Source organism: Vipera ursinii (assembly GCF_947247035.1).
Source record: "Vipera ursinii genome assembly, chromosome: 2".
NCBI lineage: Eukaryota > Metazoa > Chordata > Lepidosauria > Squamata > Viperidae > Vipera > Vipera ursinii.
Genome location: NC_139513.1, coordinates 37,852,584 through 37,871,375, shown reverse-complemented (window position 1 = coordinate 37,871,375; position 18,792 = coordinate 37,852,584). Strand labels below are relative to the sequence as shown.

At 42.0% G+C, this 18,792-nt stretch overlaps 1 protein-coding gene across 4 annotated transcripts in view; it reads left to right on the top strand.

The window, feature by feature from the left end:
- The first annotated feature begins 4,696 nt into the window (after window positions 1-4,696).
- Window positions 4,697-18,792, top strand: part of UBA3 (ubiquitin like modifier activating enzyme 3) — a 30,119-nt gene continuing 16,023 nt past the window's right edge. For 2 of the 4 annotated variants that reach the window (XM_083355179.1, XM_083355180.1), the window contains exons 1-4: window positions 4,697-4,770; window positions 4,977-5,042; window positions 9,823-9,943; window positions 11,003-11,083. In XM_083355179.1, coding sequence (XP_083211305.1) covers window positions 4,751-4,770; window positions 4,977-5,042; window positions 9,823-9,943; window positions 11,003-11,083 — 288 coding nt within the window. In that variant the 5' untranslated portion in view covers window positions 4,697-4,750. Of the gene's footprint in view, window positions 4,771-4,976; window positions 5,043-9,799; window positions 9,944-11,002; window positions 11,084-18,792 lie in introns of all 4 variants that reach the window. The other 2 variants (XM_083355182.1, XM_083355181.1) reach the window with 2 other exon arrangements.

The following is an 18,792-nucleotide window of genomic DNA, read 5'->3' as shown; positions in this document are numbered from 1 at the left end:
CACACTTTTTAAAAACAAACAAACAAATGTGCTAAGCACATTGATTTGTGCTTAGATTGTAAGCCGCCCTGAGTCTTCGGAGAAGGGCAGGATATAAATGGGATTAAAAACAACAACAACTCCAAGGCGCATTATGCTTGTGGGATAAACATAATTATAATGTACATGCATACATATCCAGCATGATACTTTCTGTTAGGGTAAGTGAAGTTATAAAGTGGCAAAAAAGTGACATGTAATTAGCAAAAGTGATAAGATTTAGAGAGAGAAAAAAAATCTAAACCAGTGGTTAAGATGCTAGCTTCAGAATGAGATGATTTCTTATCCCGCTTTAGGCATGAAAAACCAGCTGGGTGACTTTGAGTCAATCTCTCTCAGCCCTTTTCACCTGTTGAGGAGAAAATAGGAGAGAGGAGTATTAGGTACCCTTGCTCCCTTATTTATAAGCAATAATAAAGGCATGAAAAAAATACATCTAGTTTAAACCAACACGGTGCCCTAGAGATCCCCTTTACTCTTCCATCCTTGCAAATTACCCTTCCTTCTCAACACAAAGATTTATACACAACAGGTGTAAGTTTATTCATATGTAAAGAATGCTTGGAGCTGTTGTACAATTTTTCCCTTGGCCCTGAGCTTCACTGGAATAAAGTGTGATTTGGCCACCATTTGGACGTACGTATGTATGTATGTAAAAGTTAAGTTGAAATCCTCCTGGAAACTATTTGGACAAACAGTCATCCTTTATCTGATCATAATAGTATATAATATGTTTTTTGATCCAGTTCATTCACGTTGTATCTTGATTAATTTATCTTGTACAAGTAGTCCTTGACTTACAACCATTCATTTAGTGGCACTGAAAAAAGTGACTTATGACTGTTTTTCTCACTTATGACCACTGGAGCATCCCAATGGTCACGTGATTAAAATTCAGACACTTGGCAAGTAGCATGCATTTATGATGGCTGCAGTGTCCCAGAGTCACGTGATTAGCTTTTGCAGACTTCTGACAAGCAAAGTCAATGGGGAAGCCAGATTCACTTAACCTTAACAGTTGTGGTTGTAAGTTGAGGACCACCTGTAGACCATGGTATTCAATAGAATACCTTTCTCTCAAATAAGAATGCAGAGGCATATAGCGTAATTTTCTTCAGAACACTGTTTGGATGGGAATACTTAACACAGTCCTTCCCAAGTCTTTAACAATCTAGTAAATGTTCTACTAGAAGTTTTGGAAAAGTGCACAGCACAGTTGGAAAAACTATTGATTTGAAATGGTTATGTCAGTTTTAAAGATGCAATTACAGAAACTACGTATCAATCAATCTGTTCCAAAGGGGCAGAATCTATAATCCATGAGGAAAAAATCAGTGAGAAAAACGGAATAAGCTTTTCCTACAGATCTTAACCATTGGGTAGGTTTATAGGAGAAGGGCGATTATTACCTCAGGTAGCTAGATTCTAAATTTTAAACTTTCTGAATTGGGTCTAAAAATTAATTGACCGCCTGTGAAGACTTTTCAGTATGGGAGAGGCCTTGTTGACTCTTTAACAGGATTTCTTCAATAACAAACATTAGTTTCACTCCAGTAGATATGCCAATCAACATTGCAACATTTTGCTCAGACAAACTCTCTTCAAGGGCAGCTTGTCTCAGGACCCAATGGCTAATTCCAATATAGTTGCTAGTAAGGAATGACTCAGCAGCAATTCCAACTCATGCACTGAATGTAAATATATAAAAACACCTCTTGTTACCAATAATCTGTGAAAATCCAGGAACAAAGCTATGGAACTGATCTTTCAGGGTGAATTGTCAAAAACAAATTCCTAGAGGAGTTGGGAGCATATTAGTGAACTAGAAATATAGAAGGAATGTTTACAAATTGGCATTTAAAAAGGCAACCTTGAAGTGCCTGGATTCTCAGGAAAACTTATCAAATTTCTGTAGCAATGTAACTTTTATGTTTCCTTCTCATTTAGACAGTTCCTTCTTGAACCGTAATAATAGTAAAAATAGTAGTAATAGTAATAGTAATAATAATAATAATAACAGCAACAACGTTGGAAGGGACCTTGGAGGTCTTCTAGTCCAATGCCTTGCTCAGGCAGGAAACCCTATACCATTTCAGACAAATGGCTGTCCAGTCTCTTCTTTAAAACTTCCAGTGTTAGAGCATTCACAACTTCTGTAGGCAGGTTGTTCCACTTATTAATTGTTGTGTCAGGAAATTTCTCCTTAATTCTAGGTTGGTTCTCTTTGTGATTAGTTTCCATCCATTGCTTCTTGTCCTGCCTTCAGGTGCTTTTGAAAATAGGTTGACCCCACTCTTCTTTGTGGCAGCCTGTTAAACATTGGAACTCTGTTATCATGTCACCCTTAGTCCTTCTTTTCACTGAACTAGACATACCCAATTCCAGCAACTGTTTTTTATGTTTTAGCCTCCAGTCTCCTGATCATCTTTGTTGCTCTTCTGTACACTCTACACTCTTTCTAGACCAGGGGTGTCGAACTGCCGGCCTATGGGCCGGATGCATCATAGTGAAACTGCCCACCGCATTGCTGGCAATTGAAAAACAGTTGTGATACGTCACAATACATCATGTGACATTGCAGGTTTGACATCTCAACATCTTTTTTACATCACGGTGACCAAAACTGGATGCAGTATTCCAAGTGTGGCCAGTAGGAAGGTGGAAAAGTAAATGCTGTCATCATTGTATGACTATCATTTTCTGCTCCTTTCTGAAATGTATAAATATGAGTGCATCCTTTTGTCTGCAAGACTTTCTCCCACTATTCTCTGGAGGGAATTCCTCCAATGTGCACCGTTAATAAATATTGCAGTGAACTTTATTTGCTTTGGATCCTGTATTTTGAATCTGAAGAAAATAACCCTTCTAAAACAGACTGAACTAGGAGTAAAACTTTTTATTCAGTAATAGCATCCCTGCCTAGACTGGATTTAATCTCGATTTGCTGATTGTCAGCCAACCCATTATAGATCACCTCCTATGAATCACTTCTACGGAACAACAAAACTTAAGCTCCGATCTAGAAGCCCTATTCAAAGGTTCTCATCTCGCACTTCGAGTATTTATTATTTTATTTATTATTATATTTGTATACCGCCCTTCTCCCGAAGGACTCAGGGCGGTGAGCAGGGCACATATAAAATGCAAAATACAAAAGTTAAAAGAGAATTAAATAGGAGCCCGAGCTAAAACAATAAATAATGGTATAAAAAACCCGCAATAAAAACCCCAACACATCCCCCATCAGGCCAGGCCGGCTTGTTCAAATAAATAGGTCTTCAGATCGCGTTGGAAGGAGTGAAGGTCAGGCGCTGTCCGGAGCTCAACCGGCAACTGATTCCATAAGTCCGGGGTGCCCACAGAGAAGGCCCTCCCCCTGGGGGCCACCAGCCGACATTCTCTGACCGGTGGCACCCTGAGGAGGCCCTCTCTGTGGGAACGCACAGGGCGGAGGGAAGTTGACGCCAGCAGCAGGTGATCACTGAGGTACTCCGGACCCATGCCATGTAGGGCCTTGAAAACCATAACCAAAACCTTGAATCTCACTCGGAAGACAACTGGTAACCAATGCAGCTCGCGGAGCAGAGGTGTAACATGGGAGTATCGGGAAACTCCCAAGACAACTCTCACGGCTGCATTCTGTACCAGTTGGAGCCTCCGAGTGGTCTTCAAGGGAAGCCCCATGTAGAGAGCGTTGCAGTAGTCCAGACGAGGACTATTTAAAAAGAAGAAAAAGCAACTTCATATTCTGATCCGTAATGACCCCCTTGAGAATTTTAATTTCATCTTCTAGATTCTAGACGGAAAGGGATTAGTTTTTAACATTTTCAACAGGCTTTCGACCTGGACTGCAGGTTCAATACATAATGAAAAAAATCCACACCAAATCCAGCCTCGTTAGGTCGCAGAGGGACGAACAGAAAAAGTTAACGTTGCCTACTATTTAACCCTAGAGTTTCATCGTTTCAAACTTTGTTTTTTGGCGAGAAGCACTTATTATTCCATCCCCGGTGGTTTTGTTGCAGCATTAGGTCATTTTTCTGGAGTCCCCATGGATATTATGGCTGCCTTTCCCAGAGACATCCCCTAGGTGGCGCTCTACCGGCGCCCTGCATTGGTATCTCGTCCCTTTGGGAACTTTGAACACTACCAGGGGTCTTCAAACTTGGCCCTTTTATGACTTGTGGACTTCAACTCCCAGAATTCCTCAGCCAGCATTGCTGGCTGAGGAATTCTGGGAGTTGAAGTCCACAAGTCATAAAAGGGCCATGTTTGAAGACCTCTGACTAAAACGATTGTGATTCCGGTCTTTAAGAGACCAATTCAACACGTCCGGCTCCGATTTGCCAGCGAGAAGCACCCAGTCTTGATTGCAGGGGAAGCTAGCATTTCTTGACATATACATTCTTTGATACACATTCCCAAGCCCCTCAGCACAGCACAATTTTATGTCATTGTTTGCTTTGCGAGACCCGCACCTTGGCAACCAGCGATGGGCTGCCGTAACCTTTTAACGTCTCCTCGGAGACCAGCAACAACAACAACACTAACAACAACAAGCTCTGGCTCAGAGCCGGCAAAACGGAACTCTATGGCTTCAGCACGTGGCCGGCAAGAAACTTCCTGTCGTGGTGCATTGTGGGAAGAGAGAGAGAGAGATAGAGAGGGAGAGGGGGGAAAAAAAAGAAGGGGAAAAAAAAAAGAAGGGGCTATGGCGGATGGTGAGGAGCCGTAAGTACCACCGCGCCTGCCCGTTTCCCTTCCTTAATCCCTCCCCGCCGTCGCTGCCTGGAACAGGCTCCGGGATGGTGGCGGGGAGGAGCCCCCCCCCTTTCGCCTCTGTCCCCACCCACCGCCTTCGTGGTCGTGGCGGTGGAGCGAGGCTTGAGCCTGACCCGGTCGGCGACTGACCCTTCTTTTATTCTCTCTCGTTATAGGGAGAAGAAAAGAAGGAGGCTAGAGGAGCGGCGGCGGCTAGCGGGAGAGAGGCAGAGAGAGATGGGGTCAGTGCGGGCTAGGGCGGGGGGGGGGGCGCCCAGGAGGAAGGGAGTCGGGGACGCGGGGCGGAGGTTGTTCGGAAGGGAGGCAGGAGCCCGGGTTGCCTTCACCACCACCACCGCCGTCGTCGTCGCCGCCGCCCTGGCTGTTTCGCAGAGCCCTTGGGACAAGCGTCTACTGCCCTGGAAAGGCCGGGGCGGCGGCGGCAGCAGCAGCAGTAATGCTGTTTTATGGCATTCATGGACAGTCACTTGTCTGAAATGGTGGCTCAGGAATTCTGGGAGTTGAAGTCCAACGAGTCATAAAAGAGCCAAGGTTGCCTACCCTTGGTATATATAGCAAGGGTAGGCAACCTCGGCTCTTTTATGACTCGTGGACTTCAACTCCCAGAATTCCTCAGTAGCTATGCTGACTGAGGAATTCTGGGAGTTGAAGTCCACGAGTCATAAAAGAGCCGAGGTTGCCTACCCCTGGTATATAGGGTCTCCTGCTTGAGCCAGGGGGTTGGACTAGAACAGAGTTTCCCAACCTTGGCAATGTTAAGACAACTGGACTTCAACTCCCAGAATTCCCCAGCCAGCCATGCTGGCTGGGGAATTCTGGGAGATGAAGTCCAGCCGTCTAAACATTGCCAAGGTTGGAAAACCCTGGACTAGAATACCTCCGAGGTCTCTTCCAGCTCTATTCTGATTGATTGGTAGTGGGTTGGAGACCCTAAACCTGTAGCGGTAATTTTATTTTATTTTTTTAAAGGCAACTTCAATTCCTGCAAAGTAGCTTCTAACTTTTTGTGTTTCAAGGCAAGCCGAGTAGAAAGGGAGGGAAAGAGAATTTGGGTGATTTTAAAAACATATTTATACTCACTGATATAATTAGGTAAAAGCTTGTTGTTTTTAAATGAAACTTAAGTGTATTATCCAATTGGGGCAAGTTACGCAGACGCAAAATAGAGTATTGTAAAATTAGCAAATGAATCTAATGAATGTTCGTGAAGAAGGGTCTTTTTGAATCCCTTCCGACTTAATTTCAGCAGCAGCTTGTTCCGTTAGTACAGGCCACTTCATAGAATACAATTATGGTCAAATATTTCTGCAGAAAAACTTGGAAAGGACGCTTTGTGTACCTTTGCCTGTTCTCATAAGGAGTGGGAAATTTGAGTCATTGCTGCATTAGGCTTTGTATAAGTATACTGTGCATCTGGCAACAAGTGGAGTTGTTTCAATGCAGGACTAATATGTCATGTCCAAGAGAGAATACTATCAGATTGAAGAGATTAAAAATTGTAATAAGATTGTGGTAAGGAATGTGCCAAAACTTGTTGGGAAGAATTAAGCTATATGTAACATGAAAAAACTGATCACAAGTATCTGTTAATCAAAGATGTGAATTCCCTTGGTTTCTCCTCAGGAGATTACAGTTCTGTGAGAAAGTATTTATCCCCTTTTGGATTTTCTAAAATGTTTTATTTCTTAGTGACAGCTCCCAAATTGTCATCTACGAATAGACCTTGGACAGCGACAATTACCTTGGCAGTTACAACAGTGATGAAAGAGTAACTTTGCTGTCAATGCCTGTATTGATAACCTCTTTGGTGACTGTTCACCATTAGGCATTTAATATATGTTGTCCAGTGCCTGTCCTATTTTTTGCTGTCCCGTATTGGGGTTGTCTAAACAAGCAATCTGCCTGATCTGCTTTTTTTGCAGCACTTCCCTAAAAAGTGCTAACTGCAAATTAACAAGCTCAGCTGTGTGATCTTAACTGATTAGAACCCTCCTCTCTGCTGATTGACACTGACAAGATCCTAATCAATTTCATACTAAAGGCCTTTATTTGCTTCTCAGGTGGCTGGGAACTGGCAGCTGCACTTGTATTAGGCAAACAGCTGGAGCTAGCACATTCCTTTTGATGTGCGTTCCCCATTGTGTGACTTCTTATTGTGTTGTAGTCTCCCCCTCCCCTCATATAAACACTAATGTTAATTCCCTTTTTACTGATTATCACTGCACTGGGGTGATTATTCCAAAGGGTGAGGAAATGAGTAAAAGAAAACCACAGTCATGATCAGGTGGCTTCCCATTTAGTGACCACTTTGCTTAATGATAAAACTGCCTATCCCAATTGTGATTGCTAGATGAGGGCTATTTGTAGCTTTCTTATAGTTATAGTTAGTTATAGTTTATTTGATTTATATACCGCCCTTCTCCTTGGTAGGGACTCAGGGCGGTTCACAGGGCATATATAAAAAAGACAATACAAAAATTAAAAAAAGATTAAACCCATGCCCAATTAAAACAGTAATACAAATTTAAAAAACAATTAAAAACCCATAATCCCCCATCAGGCCAGACCAGCTATTTCAAACAGGTGGGTCTTCAGGCCCCGACGGAAAGTTCGGAGGTCTGGTGCCATCCGGAGCTCCACCGGCAGTTGATTCCATAATAGCAAGACCTGAAATGACAATCCTCATAAAAATCCTAATTTGACAATGTAAGACCCTGGTAATTATAGGAACCATTTGGTTTCCATTTTTAGATTGTACTGCTGATTATTGCATCTGAGGGGTTTTTCACATCGGCACATATCTATATTAGATAACATTAAGAAATAAATGAATCAAGTACCTAACTTTGGTTTGATTTGTTTATTAAAACTCCCCATACACATCAGTAGGATCGACATGAAACATTGTTGACATTAAATGCCAAAAATGTGGAAAATCCAAAAATAGGAAAAAAATAGTTTTTCACAGAACTGTATCTCTAGATTATGCAACTTCAGATTGAGAAGAAGCCAATTAGGATGGAACCATTTCTCTTCTAATGGATTTCTATATGCAGGGAAGATTCAGAAGTATGGAATTATCTGAATTCAACACCACTCTAAACTGGATGTTGTCCTTCCTACTTCATTAAAAACTATGATTGAGAATTTCATTCAGACACTTCAACCACATTTTTAATAAAGGGTACTTGTGCTTCAACATTTTACAAACATTAAAAAAATCCAAAGTAAGGCTCTTAAACTTTGTCAAAAAAAGTTATTTGCTAATATTAACTGCTAAAATATTAAGTGATACTCCTACAGAGATTAAAAGGGGATGGATGTCTCTTCATGATATTTTACATTGCCAGCACATAATGTAAAAAGAAAAGAATGATTAGCATTATTAGCAGTTAACTAATTTTATATTGAAGAAAAACTGAACAAAGATAACTCTGGGTATGGTTACTCCCTAAATTTGTGAAGTGATTTTTAATTAGCATAATTTCCGTCCCAATTTTATGGCTTTTGGCAGTATAAAGGGACTATAATAGCAGTCTTGAAATGAAATCTATCACATATCACCTATCACATAAAAATAGACATACTATTTTGGCTTTTAAAACTAAAAGATACAAGTATTGTGGGAAAGGTTTATTACTTGGGTTACATGTCTTGGGAATGAAAGTTTTCCCAAACACAAAATCGTAAAAGTAATTTATTTAAAATAAAATAATGTAAAATATTTATTGGCTGCAAAATATAGTATTTCCCAATTTTATAAAATTTGCCCAGTGTTTCACATTTCAAACATTTTGAGCTTAATGCAGATTGTTCTGACCAGGTATGCAAGTATTTTTTGTATAGAGATGAGGACATTCCAGAAAATATTTTTGTGCATTTTTTAATATCCATAGCCTGCACAAGTCTTTTGACTGAATTAGATGTGAAAAAACTGTATATTTAGAGGAAATTAAAAGCTTCCATATGCAGGAGAAAATTATTTTCAATGGAATATTGGAAACAATATTGGACAATTTGCTATGTAACAGCAACAAAATCATGATTTCAAACTACATGAAGGGAAAAAATTTCCAATCCATATCTCTGATTCCAGACTTAAAGCAGCTTAGTTTTGTAAGGCTCAGATGGAACCATTTTGAGCTTGGAATGCTTCCAGAATAATCAGAACAACTCATATAGAGCTCTGATTCTATGATGGATAGTAAGTTGGAAATTGATTTTTATGAGCCTAAAACATTTCATATTTGGAATGTTTCCATATCTACATTAAGAACATCAGTTCCCAGGAATTGCCAGTTTCATTTTAATTTTTAACATTATCAAAGACTACCATTCTTATCTCTCCTTTCAGGAGATCCATATGAAAACTTTTACACCCCCCCCAAGTGAAGCATAATTAAAAACTAATCACAGGATAGCAATACAATTGAAAAAAATATACTAGAGTACGTGTCTAAATTTTAAATTATTTAAATTAGGTCTTTTAAAAGTATTTGGATTATTTATCAGATTTGAAAATGAATTATTCAAACAATTGATCATCAGATTGGATGGCCTGTATGCACCTATGTCAAATGCCCCAAGCTTAATTGAATTTTTTGTAAACAGGACCTGAGTAAGTAGATTTTTGCTTTTTTTCTTTTTAAATTCAAATATTTTCATATTTATCCTGAAAAGTTAAACTTGAACATTCAGTTTTTATGACTACATAACTTAATACTTAATTTAATTTTAACAGGATTTTTTTAGTAAATCTACAATAAACAGGTATATGTTAATTGACCACAGTCATCATAGTCAATTTTTTATAGCAGTGTACTTTATTTGCTTAATATTATCCAATGAAACTGATAATACCTAGTTTATTATGACTTGTATAGTGCTAAACATATTTCAGCAGGTCAAAGGGAAAAGCTAAGCTTGGAGGGATCCTGTTTTTTGTCTATTTGTGTGTGTTTTCATACATTTTTTGCAGCTGAGTTTCTATGTTCTGTGCAGAATGGCTGTTGATGGTGGGTGTGGGGACAATGGAGACTGGGAAGGTCGCTGGAACCATGTCAAGAAGTTCCTCGAGCGATCTGGACCATTCACACACCCTGATTTCGAGCCAGGCACTCAAGTGAGAAACGGTTCTTTTAAATACAAGTATTGTGATGCAAACTATTGTGAATGCTTTTGTTTGCCACTCAGTAATGAAAGATGAGCAAGTCTGCAAACTTCTAAAAATTAACCAACTAATGTTCTATATGGTAAATTGTTTTGCAAAATGTGAAAAAAACGTCATATCAGTACCAAAAATCTTTAAGAATAAAATCTTGGGACATTTGGCGGAGAAGAAGAAACTATGAAATTACAGAAGCTATATTGAAAAGAGTAATATAATTTTAAATTGCTTATTTCAGTTTTGTCATATATATTACCAGTTTATAAATGCAGTTCTTAAAAATCTTGAATTATACACTCGAGATATTTAAACACACATTTAACTATAGGAAGATGAATAAAATGAATGGTTTTAACATTGAACCTTTAGCCTTCTGATTTAAGAAAAAATAGATTACTATGGAATTGTGTATTTTGTTTTCCCAACCACCTCATGGTATGTGTGCACACTTGCTGAATGTTTCTGGTCATCAAGATTTTTCTCTGCATCTGATCATTTTGATATTGATTAAAATAAATCTGAGAGTACTCATTAATTCTATTCCAAACCCTGATTAGTGAATGCACATATAATTTAAAGAATATAGTCTGGGAAAAATTAATCCTTGCGTCAGTGGAATTCACTACTGAATATATAAGCATGTGTGTTCCTGTGTATTTTGTACGTGCACATAAATTAGAAAACATTGCTTTGTCCACAGAGGGCAGCATTTAAAGACTATAATGAAAGTGTCATGATATACACCAATTAATTCAGAAATATGCAGTCTGATGTTAAATCCATTGATGTTACTTGTATTGCCATTAGATTCTTTGCATTATGTTTAAATATTTATTGCATGTAGAAGCATCAATGCAGGATTTTCTGTAGTAATTCTATACTGCCAGAAGGCAAGTTATGATTTTCAGTGTATTGTGCAAGTTTTGGCTTTTTTAGGTATTTGTTTAATGCAATCATTTTTGTGAAAGTATTATGTTTTACTTTCAATAAATTGCTTGTTTTGGTTTTTTACAGCCCCTTGATTTTCTCCTAAATACATGTAAAGTTCTAGTAATTGGAGCTGGAGGATTGGGATGTGAACTCCTGAAAAATCTGGTAATTTTTAAAATCTTTTTACATTTTACCCTATTCACTTATTTACTATGATTTTAATTTTATTTTATTAAATTTATATACCGCCCTTTCCCGAAGGACTCAGGGCGGTTTACAGGGTATTTAAAATCAAACAGTACAAAATACAAAAGTTAAAAAACAATTAAAAAAATTAAATTATCCCTTAAATAAAAACCCCAGTTAAAAATTCTCAGCCTGGGCCGGAGAGCTCAAAGAGCCAGGTCTTCAGGTCCCGGCGGAATGAACGAAGGTCAGGGGCGGTCCTAAGCTCCACGGGCAGCTGGTTCCAGAGGGCAGGCGCACCCACAGAGAAGGCCCTCCCCCTGGGTGTTATCCGCCGGCAATCTTTTACCGGCAGCACCCTGAGAAAACCCTCCCTGTGTGAGCGCACTGGACGAAGGGAACTTGATGCTGGCAGGAGGTGTTCCCTCAAATATCCCGGACCCAAGCCATTTAGGGCTTTATAGGTCATCACCAGCACCTTGAATCTTGGTCTTTTGCTTGGTCTTCTCTTGATTTATGCTGACTGGATCATGCCATATGGTTTGATGTGCATATACATAAAATACAAGAGTTTTCAGGCAAAAAGGTTTAAATAGCAGGCAGAAATTTTAAAAAATAAATTGGCAGGAATGGCCAACACTCCAGAAGATAGGCTTAAGATAAAGGAGGATCTTGACAGACTTGAACATTGGGCACTATGTAACGAAATGAAATTCAATGGTGAAAAAAGAAAGGTTCTACATTTAGGCAAGGAAAAACAAATGAACAGATATAGTACAGGTGGTACCTTGCTCAATAGTAGCAACTGTGAGAGGGATCTTGGGACTCCTAGTGGACAGTCACTTAAATATGAGCCAGCAGTGTGCTGCAGCTGCCAAAAAAGCCAACACAGTGCTAGGCTGCATTAACAGAGGGATACAATCAAGATCATGTGAAGTATTAATACCACTTTACAATGCCTTGGTAAGGCCACACTTGGAATACTGCATCCAGTTTTGGTCACCATGAGGTAAAAAAGATGTTGAGACTCTAGAAAGAGTACAGAGAAGAGCAACAAAGATGATCAGGAGACTTGAGGCTAAAACATATAAGGAACAGTTGCTGGGATTGGGTTTGTGTAGTTTAATGAAGAGAAGGGCAAGTGGTGACATGATAGCAGTGTTCCAATATCTCAGGGGCTGCTACAAAGAAGAGGGAGTCAAGCTATTCTCCAAAGTGCCCGAAGGCAGGACAAGAAGCAATGGATGGAAACTAGTCAAGGAGGGAAGCAACCTAGAACTAAGGAGAAACTTCCTGACAGAACAATTAATCAGTGGAACAAACTGAGACTGGACAGCCATTTGTCTGAAATGGTATAGGGCCGTGGTGGTGAACCTATAACACGCGTGCCACAGGTGGCACGCAGAGCCCTCTATGTGGGCACATGCACTGTTACCCCAGTCCTAGGCCTTCAGCTGGGTTTTATAAAATCTTTTCACTTTAGGCCTCCACCGCCGTGTGCACACAAAAAAAAGATTCAATCAATCAATTTCAACTTCTCGCAGAAAAAAAAAGATCTCACAAAGTTGGAATTGATTGATTGAACTTTTTTAGTCCCACCCAGTCTGCCATGACCACCATAGCCATGCCCACCCAACACCTCGCCCACCCAATGGGCCATGCCCACTCGGCACCCAACGATACATAAGTGGGTTTTGGGTTGCAGTCTGAGCACTCGGTCTCTAAAAGGTTTGCCATCACTGGTATAGGGTTTCCTGCCTGAGCAGGGGGTTGGACTAGATGACCTCCAAGGTGCCTTCCAACTTTTGGTTGTTGTTATTGTTGTTGTTATTATTAAATTACAGAAAGAATAAATAAAACACATCCATCAGATTGTTCATATCTATGTAACCTTATAAAACAAAAATATGAGCATTTTTTCAGAGGTCCACCCAGTTTATTTAAAATATTGGCAACTTTTGCAAAATAGTAACAAACGTTAATTTGTAAGGAAGAACTTAAAAGGAAGAACTAGGTTGCCTTAGTTGCAATGAAGGCGAAATGAAAATTTATATCACATTTCATAATTGTATAGGTAGAACAACGTGCTATTACTGGGGATTCTGCCATCTCTCCGAGGGGGGGGGGGAGAGGATGGTTACTAAAGCGATTTTCAAACAACAGGGGATGTTTTAACGGGGGAAGGGAGGGGGACAGACAGATATGGTTTGTGTCTTCATTTACAACTGAAAAAAGGGAAGCAATAACCATAAAACCAAGGAGAGTTCCCTTTCCCATGGAAGAACCTGACACCTAGCAACTGACAACAGCCTGACCAAATGGATGAGGGGAGGGGCTGGAATGGGAATGGTTTATATAGGATTGAAATGTAACTTTTCTCAGATTCCGTCTTGTATTCCCACAATCAATTCCTTCCTAGTAAACATTTTCCTTTTGGACTAAACTTGCATCCAAGAGTTCTTATTTCCTAAGATGTGGATTGAGGTGGGTCCTGACAGTAGACGGAATCTGCTTTAAGAGTCAACCTGGAAGGGAAAACCTTACCGGGGGACTTTGCAACAAATACAAATGTCTGGCGACGAAGCAAGAGAGGAGGGAAGCCCCATGGAGGGGGAGTCTTCCCCCCAAATGGAATCCCAGAGACAATGGGAAACTGAAGCAGCATATTCCCCCGGGGAAGAAGCGGTGGAGCAGTACGACCGAAAACCCCGGTGGTCGATGGGCGTTGGAAGGAAAAGTGAGTGGGAAAAGGCTTCGGGAGAAAAGACCCTGAGGTGTAGTAACCACCAACCGGAATGGAGGCAAGAGATGGAGAGTTCCCTGCACGCCAGCGAGGAGGAGCGGATCCTGGAAAAGGCCATTGATCTGATGAAAGCAACCCTGAGTTCACTGAGGGAGGAGAGAGCTGAAAATCGCAACCGAGGCAGCGCCTGGGGACGCAACTGGAAAGGTAACGGAGGGGATCCAACACCTGAAACCCCGGGGCCATCCAATGGAACAGGAATTGCTGCCTCAGCAGTACCCACCCACCCCCCCAGAACCACAGATGGGGACCAGGATGAGGAGCGATACCGGCCACGGCGCAGACAACGCTCCAGCCAAAGACTCCCGCCCCTGGAAGTCAAATTCAAGGGGGAGCCATCACGACTGGGATTTTTCCTAACCCAAGTCCTCAGCTACATGGAAGAGTATGGACGGGACATCCCCAGTGACAAAACACGCATCCGAATTGTGCAATCTGCCCTGGACGGGATGGCTGCAGACTGGGTGGTGAACTTGCATGACTCCAACGCCCCAGAACTCAACGACTTCAACCGATTCATGTCATCTTTGAGGCGACGGTTCGAGGATCCTTTGGCTGACCGTAAGGCCCGGGAGAGAATCAAAACGGTGAGGCAGGGCAGGCGAGCAGTGGCTGATTATACCCAAGAATTCCGAGCCATTGCCAGCAAGCTGAACTGGCCAGAAGACATCCTCCTTAGCCATTTCAAAGACGGTCTGAACTACGACCTGTATGATGCTTGCCTGCCTCGAGGAGACCCACCCCACCTCGACGACTGGTACATCCTGGCGGAGGAAGTGGAAATAGACCTACTGAAGAGACACCGCAGAGGAAAACCATGGGGCCGCCTGCCACCCAAGCAAACACGCGAGGGGGAAAAACCACCAGCCACAGCCAAAAAATCAACAAGTTGTTTCAACTGCGGGAGAGAGGGCCACCGTGCTGCAGAATGTCGTTCAAAAGCCCCCCCCCGAAAACCAGAGGCATCATCCTCCAAGAAGCCGGGGAAGCCCCAAGGCAACACAAAAGAATCTTCCATGAAGGGGACAGAGGCTGTAGAGTCCACAATTCCTGCCAGGAACTGGGACTGGACTCCGGCCTGCACCGCAGGGACGGTGGACAACTCGGAAGACAGCTCAGAGGGAGAACCATTGGTAAGTGGACCCCTTCCACCCATGCTTAAGACAGTGACTATATTAGCTTCCCCTATGCCTGAAGCAGCCAAAATAAAAGCTCTGATAGACTCTGGGTGCATCCGCTGCCTTATCAGCCCAACGCTGGTGGAGAGATTGAGCATCCCAGTGAGGAGGCTAAAACATCCAATCTCTTTTAGTCAATTAGATGGGACAATAGCAGGGGGAGGACCAGCCACCCTAGCCACTTTACCAATCCACCTATCACTGGGGCCCCATGAGGAGGACATAACGTTTATAGTGGCCCCAGGCATGGAATGCCCAATGATCCTAGGACTGGAATGGCTGAAGAAATGGAACCCCGGGATAAACTGGAGGACAGCAGAACTCAACTTCCCAAAGGGGGGGCAGAAGAACGTAGACTCCAAAAGCACCCCCCCAACCCAGAGGGAGGAGACAGCAGCAGTGGGGAAAGAGAAGGGATTACCAGAGATACCAGAGGAATACAGGGACCTGGCTGAGGTTTTCAGTGAGGAAAGAGCAGATGAGCTTCCCCCCCACCGCCCCACAGACTGCACCATAGAATTCAAACCTGGGGCAAAACTCCCAAAACCCAGGATGTATGCCATGAGCCCAAGGGAAATGGCAGAAATGGAGAGATTCATAAAGAAAAACTTAGAAAGAGGATTTATTGAGCCTGCCAAACCCAAAGTGGCCGCCCCGGTTCTGTTCAGGGAGAAGAAGGATGGATCCTTTCGTTTGGTTGTGGACTATAGAAATTTGAACACAATTAGTGAATGTAATCTGTACCCCCTTCCCCTAATGAAGGATATGTTATCCCACCTATCTAAAGGAAAGATTTTTACCAAACTAGACCTGAGGGAAGCATACTACCGAATTAGGATTAAGGAAGGAGACGAATGGAAGACTGCATTCAACTGCCCAATGGGGTGCTATCAATTCAAAGTATTGCCATTCGGACTGCAAGGGGCCCCCGCAGTCTTTATGCAATTAATTAATGACGTGCTGAGAGAGCACCTATATAAGGGGGTCCTGGTTTACCTCGATGACATCCTTATCTTCACAGAAACTAAAGAGGAACATATCAAACTAGTCAGAGCAGTCCTGAAGAAGTTGCGAGCTGCCCACTTATATGCTAAATTATCGAAGTGTGAATTCCATCAGGAAAAAATCGACTACCTGGGATATCGCATATCTCCAGAGGGCATCGAAATGGACCCTGAGAAGGTCAGAGCAGTACTAGAGTGGGCACCCCCCCGCACACGGAAGCAATTGCAAAGTTTCCTGGGGTTTGCAAACTTCTACCGCCAATTCATCCCCGCATTTGGCCAAATAGCCATGCCCCTCACAAATTTGTTGAAAACGAAGGGGGGGTCACCCGTGAAACCCAGCCAGCCTCTGAAATGGTCAATGGAATGTCAAGCAGCATTTGAGAGGCTAAAGAGACTTTTTTCTGCTGAACCTGTCCTAAAACACCCAGATCCCGACAAACCTTTTGTAATACAGGCAGATGCGAGTGATGTAGCGGTAGGAGCCGTACTATTACAAGAAAATGATGGGGGGACATTGCAACCATGCGCATACACATCCAGAAAACTCACAGAAACAGAACAACGCTGGCCAATATGGGAAAAAGAGGCATTCTCGCTGAGGTGGGCATTACTAACATGGCGCCAATTTTTAGAAGGAAATAAAATACCTTTCCAGGTCTGGACAGACCACAAAAATTTGGAAGCACTAAAAACGCCCAGGAAGCTCACTCCTAAGCAAGCCCGCTGGTCCCAACATTTTCACCGATTCAATTTCACTCTCAAACACTTACCGGGGGGAAAGAACTTCCTTGCAGATGCATTATCCCGCATGCCCCAATATAACAGCACAAGAGTTACTGACTTTAAACCACTTGTACCGGAACAACAACTGGCAGCACCAGTCACCACCAGGGCACAAGAAAAAATGAAGCCGAAGGTAGATAGCCAAACTGGAATAGAATTCAGGAAATCTTTGGAAAGTGATGAATGGTTCCAGAAAAATAAACATGTGTGCACAATTAAAGATGGACTACCGTGGGTGGGGGAGAAGCTATATATACCTGCCACACAGAGAATCAATTTCATGCAACTGTGCCATGATACAAAATCAGCAGGACACTTTGGCTTTGTAAAAACCTTACACTTAACTAAAAGGCAATTTTGGTGGCCATCTATGAAAAAGGACATAGAAAGCTATGTGGGTAGCTGTCAAATTTGCGCGATGGCCAAAAGACTGCAAGGGAAACCGCCAGGTCTGTTACAACCGGTGGCAAACCCCTCAGCCCCATGGAAAGAAATAGCCATGGATTTTATCGTAGAACTGCCTGAAAGTAATGGAAACACCGTAGTCTGGACTGTCACAGATCTGTTCTCTAAGCAAGTACACTTCATACCTTGCCAAAAAATCCCGACTGCAAAAGCATTAGCAAAACTTTTTGTACAGCATATTTACAGATTGCACGGGGTACCACAACGCATCATATCTGACAGAGGGGTGCAATTTACATCGGCATTTTGGAAAGAATTTTTATCCCTCTTAGGAACCACCCAAGGACTGTCATCTAGTCACCATCCTCAGACAGACGGAGCTTCTGAAAGACTTAATAATATACTTGAACAATATCTGAGATGCTATATTAATTTTCAGCAGTCCGACTGGACGGACCTACTGCCTTTTGCAGAAGTAGCATATAATAATGCAGTCCACTCAAGCACAGGTTACACTCCTTTTCAAGTAGCTACAGGCCAGAGTTTCAACCCAATACCAGAACTAACCCCAAAAGAACCGGTTATCCCTGACCTGAAGGAATGGATTGCTCAATTACAAAATACATGGCCAATCGTTAGGAAAGCGTTGGAAGATGCCAGAAAAGCATACAAGACACAGGCAGACAAAAAAAGAACCGATCCCACACCATTTAGGGTAGGAGAGATGGTATATTTATCCACAAAATACCTGAAATCACTCCAACCCTGTAAAAAACTAGGACCAAAATATATTGGACCCTTTCCAATTAAAAGAATCATAAACCCAGTAACAGTTGAATTAGAACTACCCAAAAATCTTAGACGAATACACCCAACCTTCCACTGCAGTCTATTAAAGAGAGAACAACAATCTCCACTACGAGAAAAAATCCCACCACCACCACCCCCCATCATGGTGGAAGGAGAACAACATTTTGAAGTGAAAGAAATCTTAGATTCCAGAAAACACCATGGAACGATACAATATTTAGTGGCATGGAAACACCTCCCCTCCTCAGAAAACGAATGGGTTAACAAACTCCATGTTAAAGCACCTAAGTTGCTTAAGAGGTTTCATACAGAATATCCAAACAAACCAGGCTAACAGTTATATGTTTTCTTTCCCCACAGATGGACTCATCTTTTTTCTGAAAGGAGAGCCGAATGTCAGAATCCATTTATATCACATTTCATAATTGTATAGGTAGAACAACGTGCTATTACTGGGGATTCTGCCATCTCTCCGAGGGGGGGGGGAGAGGATGGTTACTAAAGCGATTTTCAAACAACAGGGGATGTTTTAACGGGGGAAGGGAGGGGGACAGACAGATATGGTTTGTGTCTTCATTTACAACTGAAAAAAGGGAAGCAATAACCATAAAACCAAGGAGAGTTCCCTTTCCCATGGAAGAACCTGACACCTAGCAACTGACAACAGCCTGACCAAATGGATGAGGGGAGGGGCTGGAATGG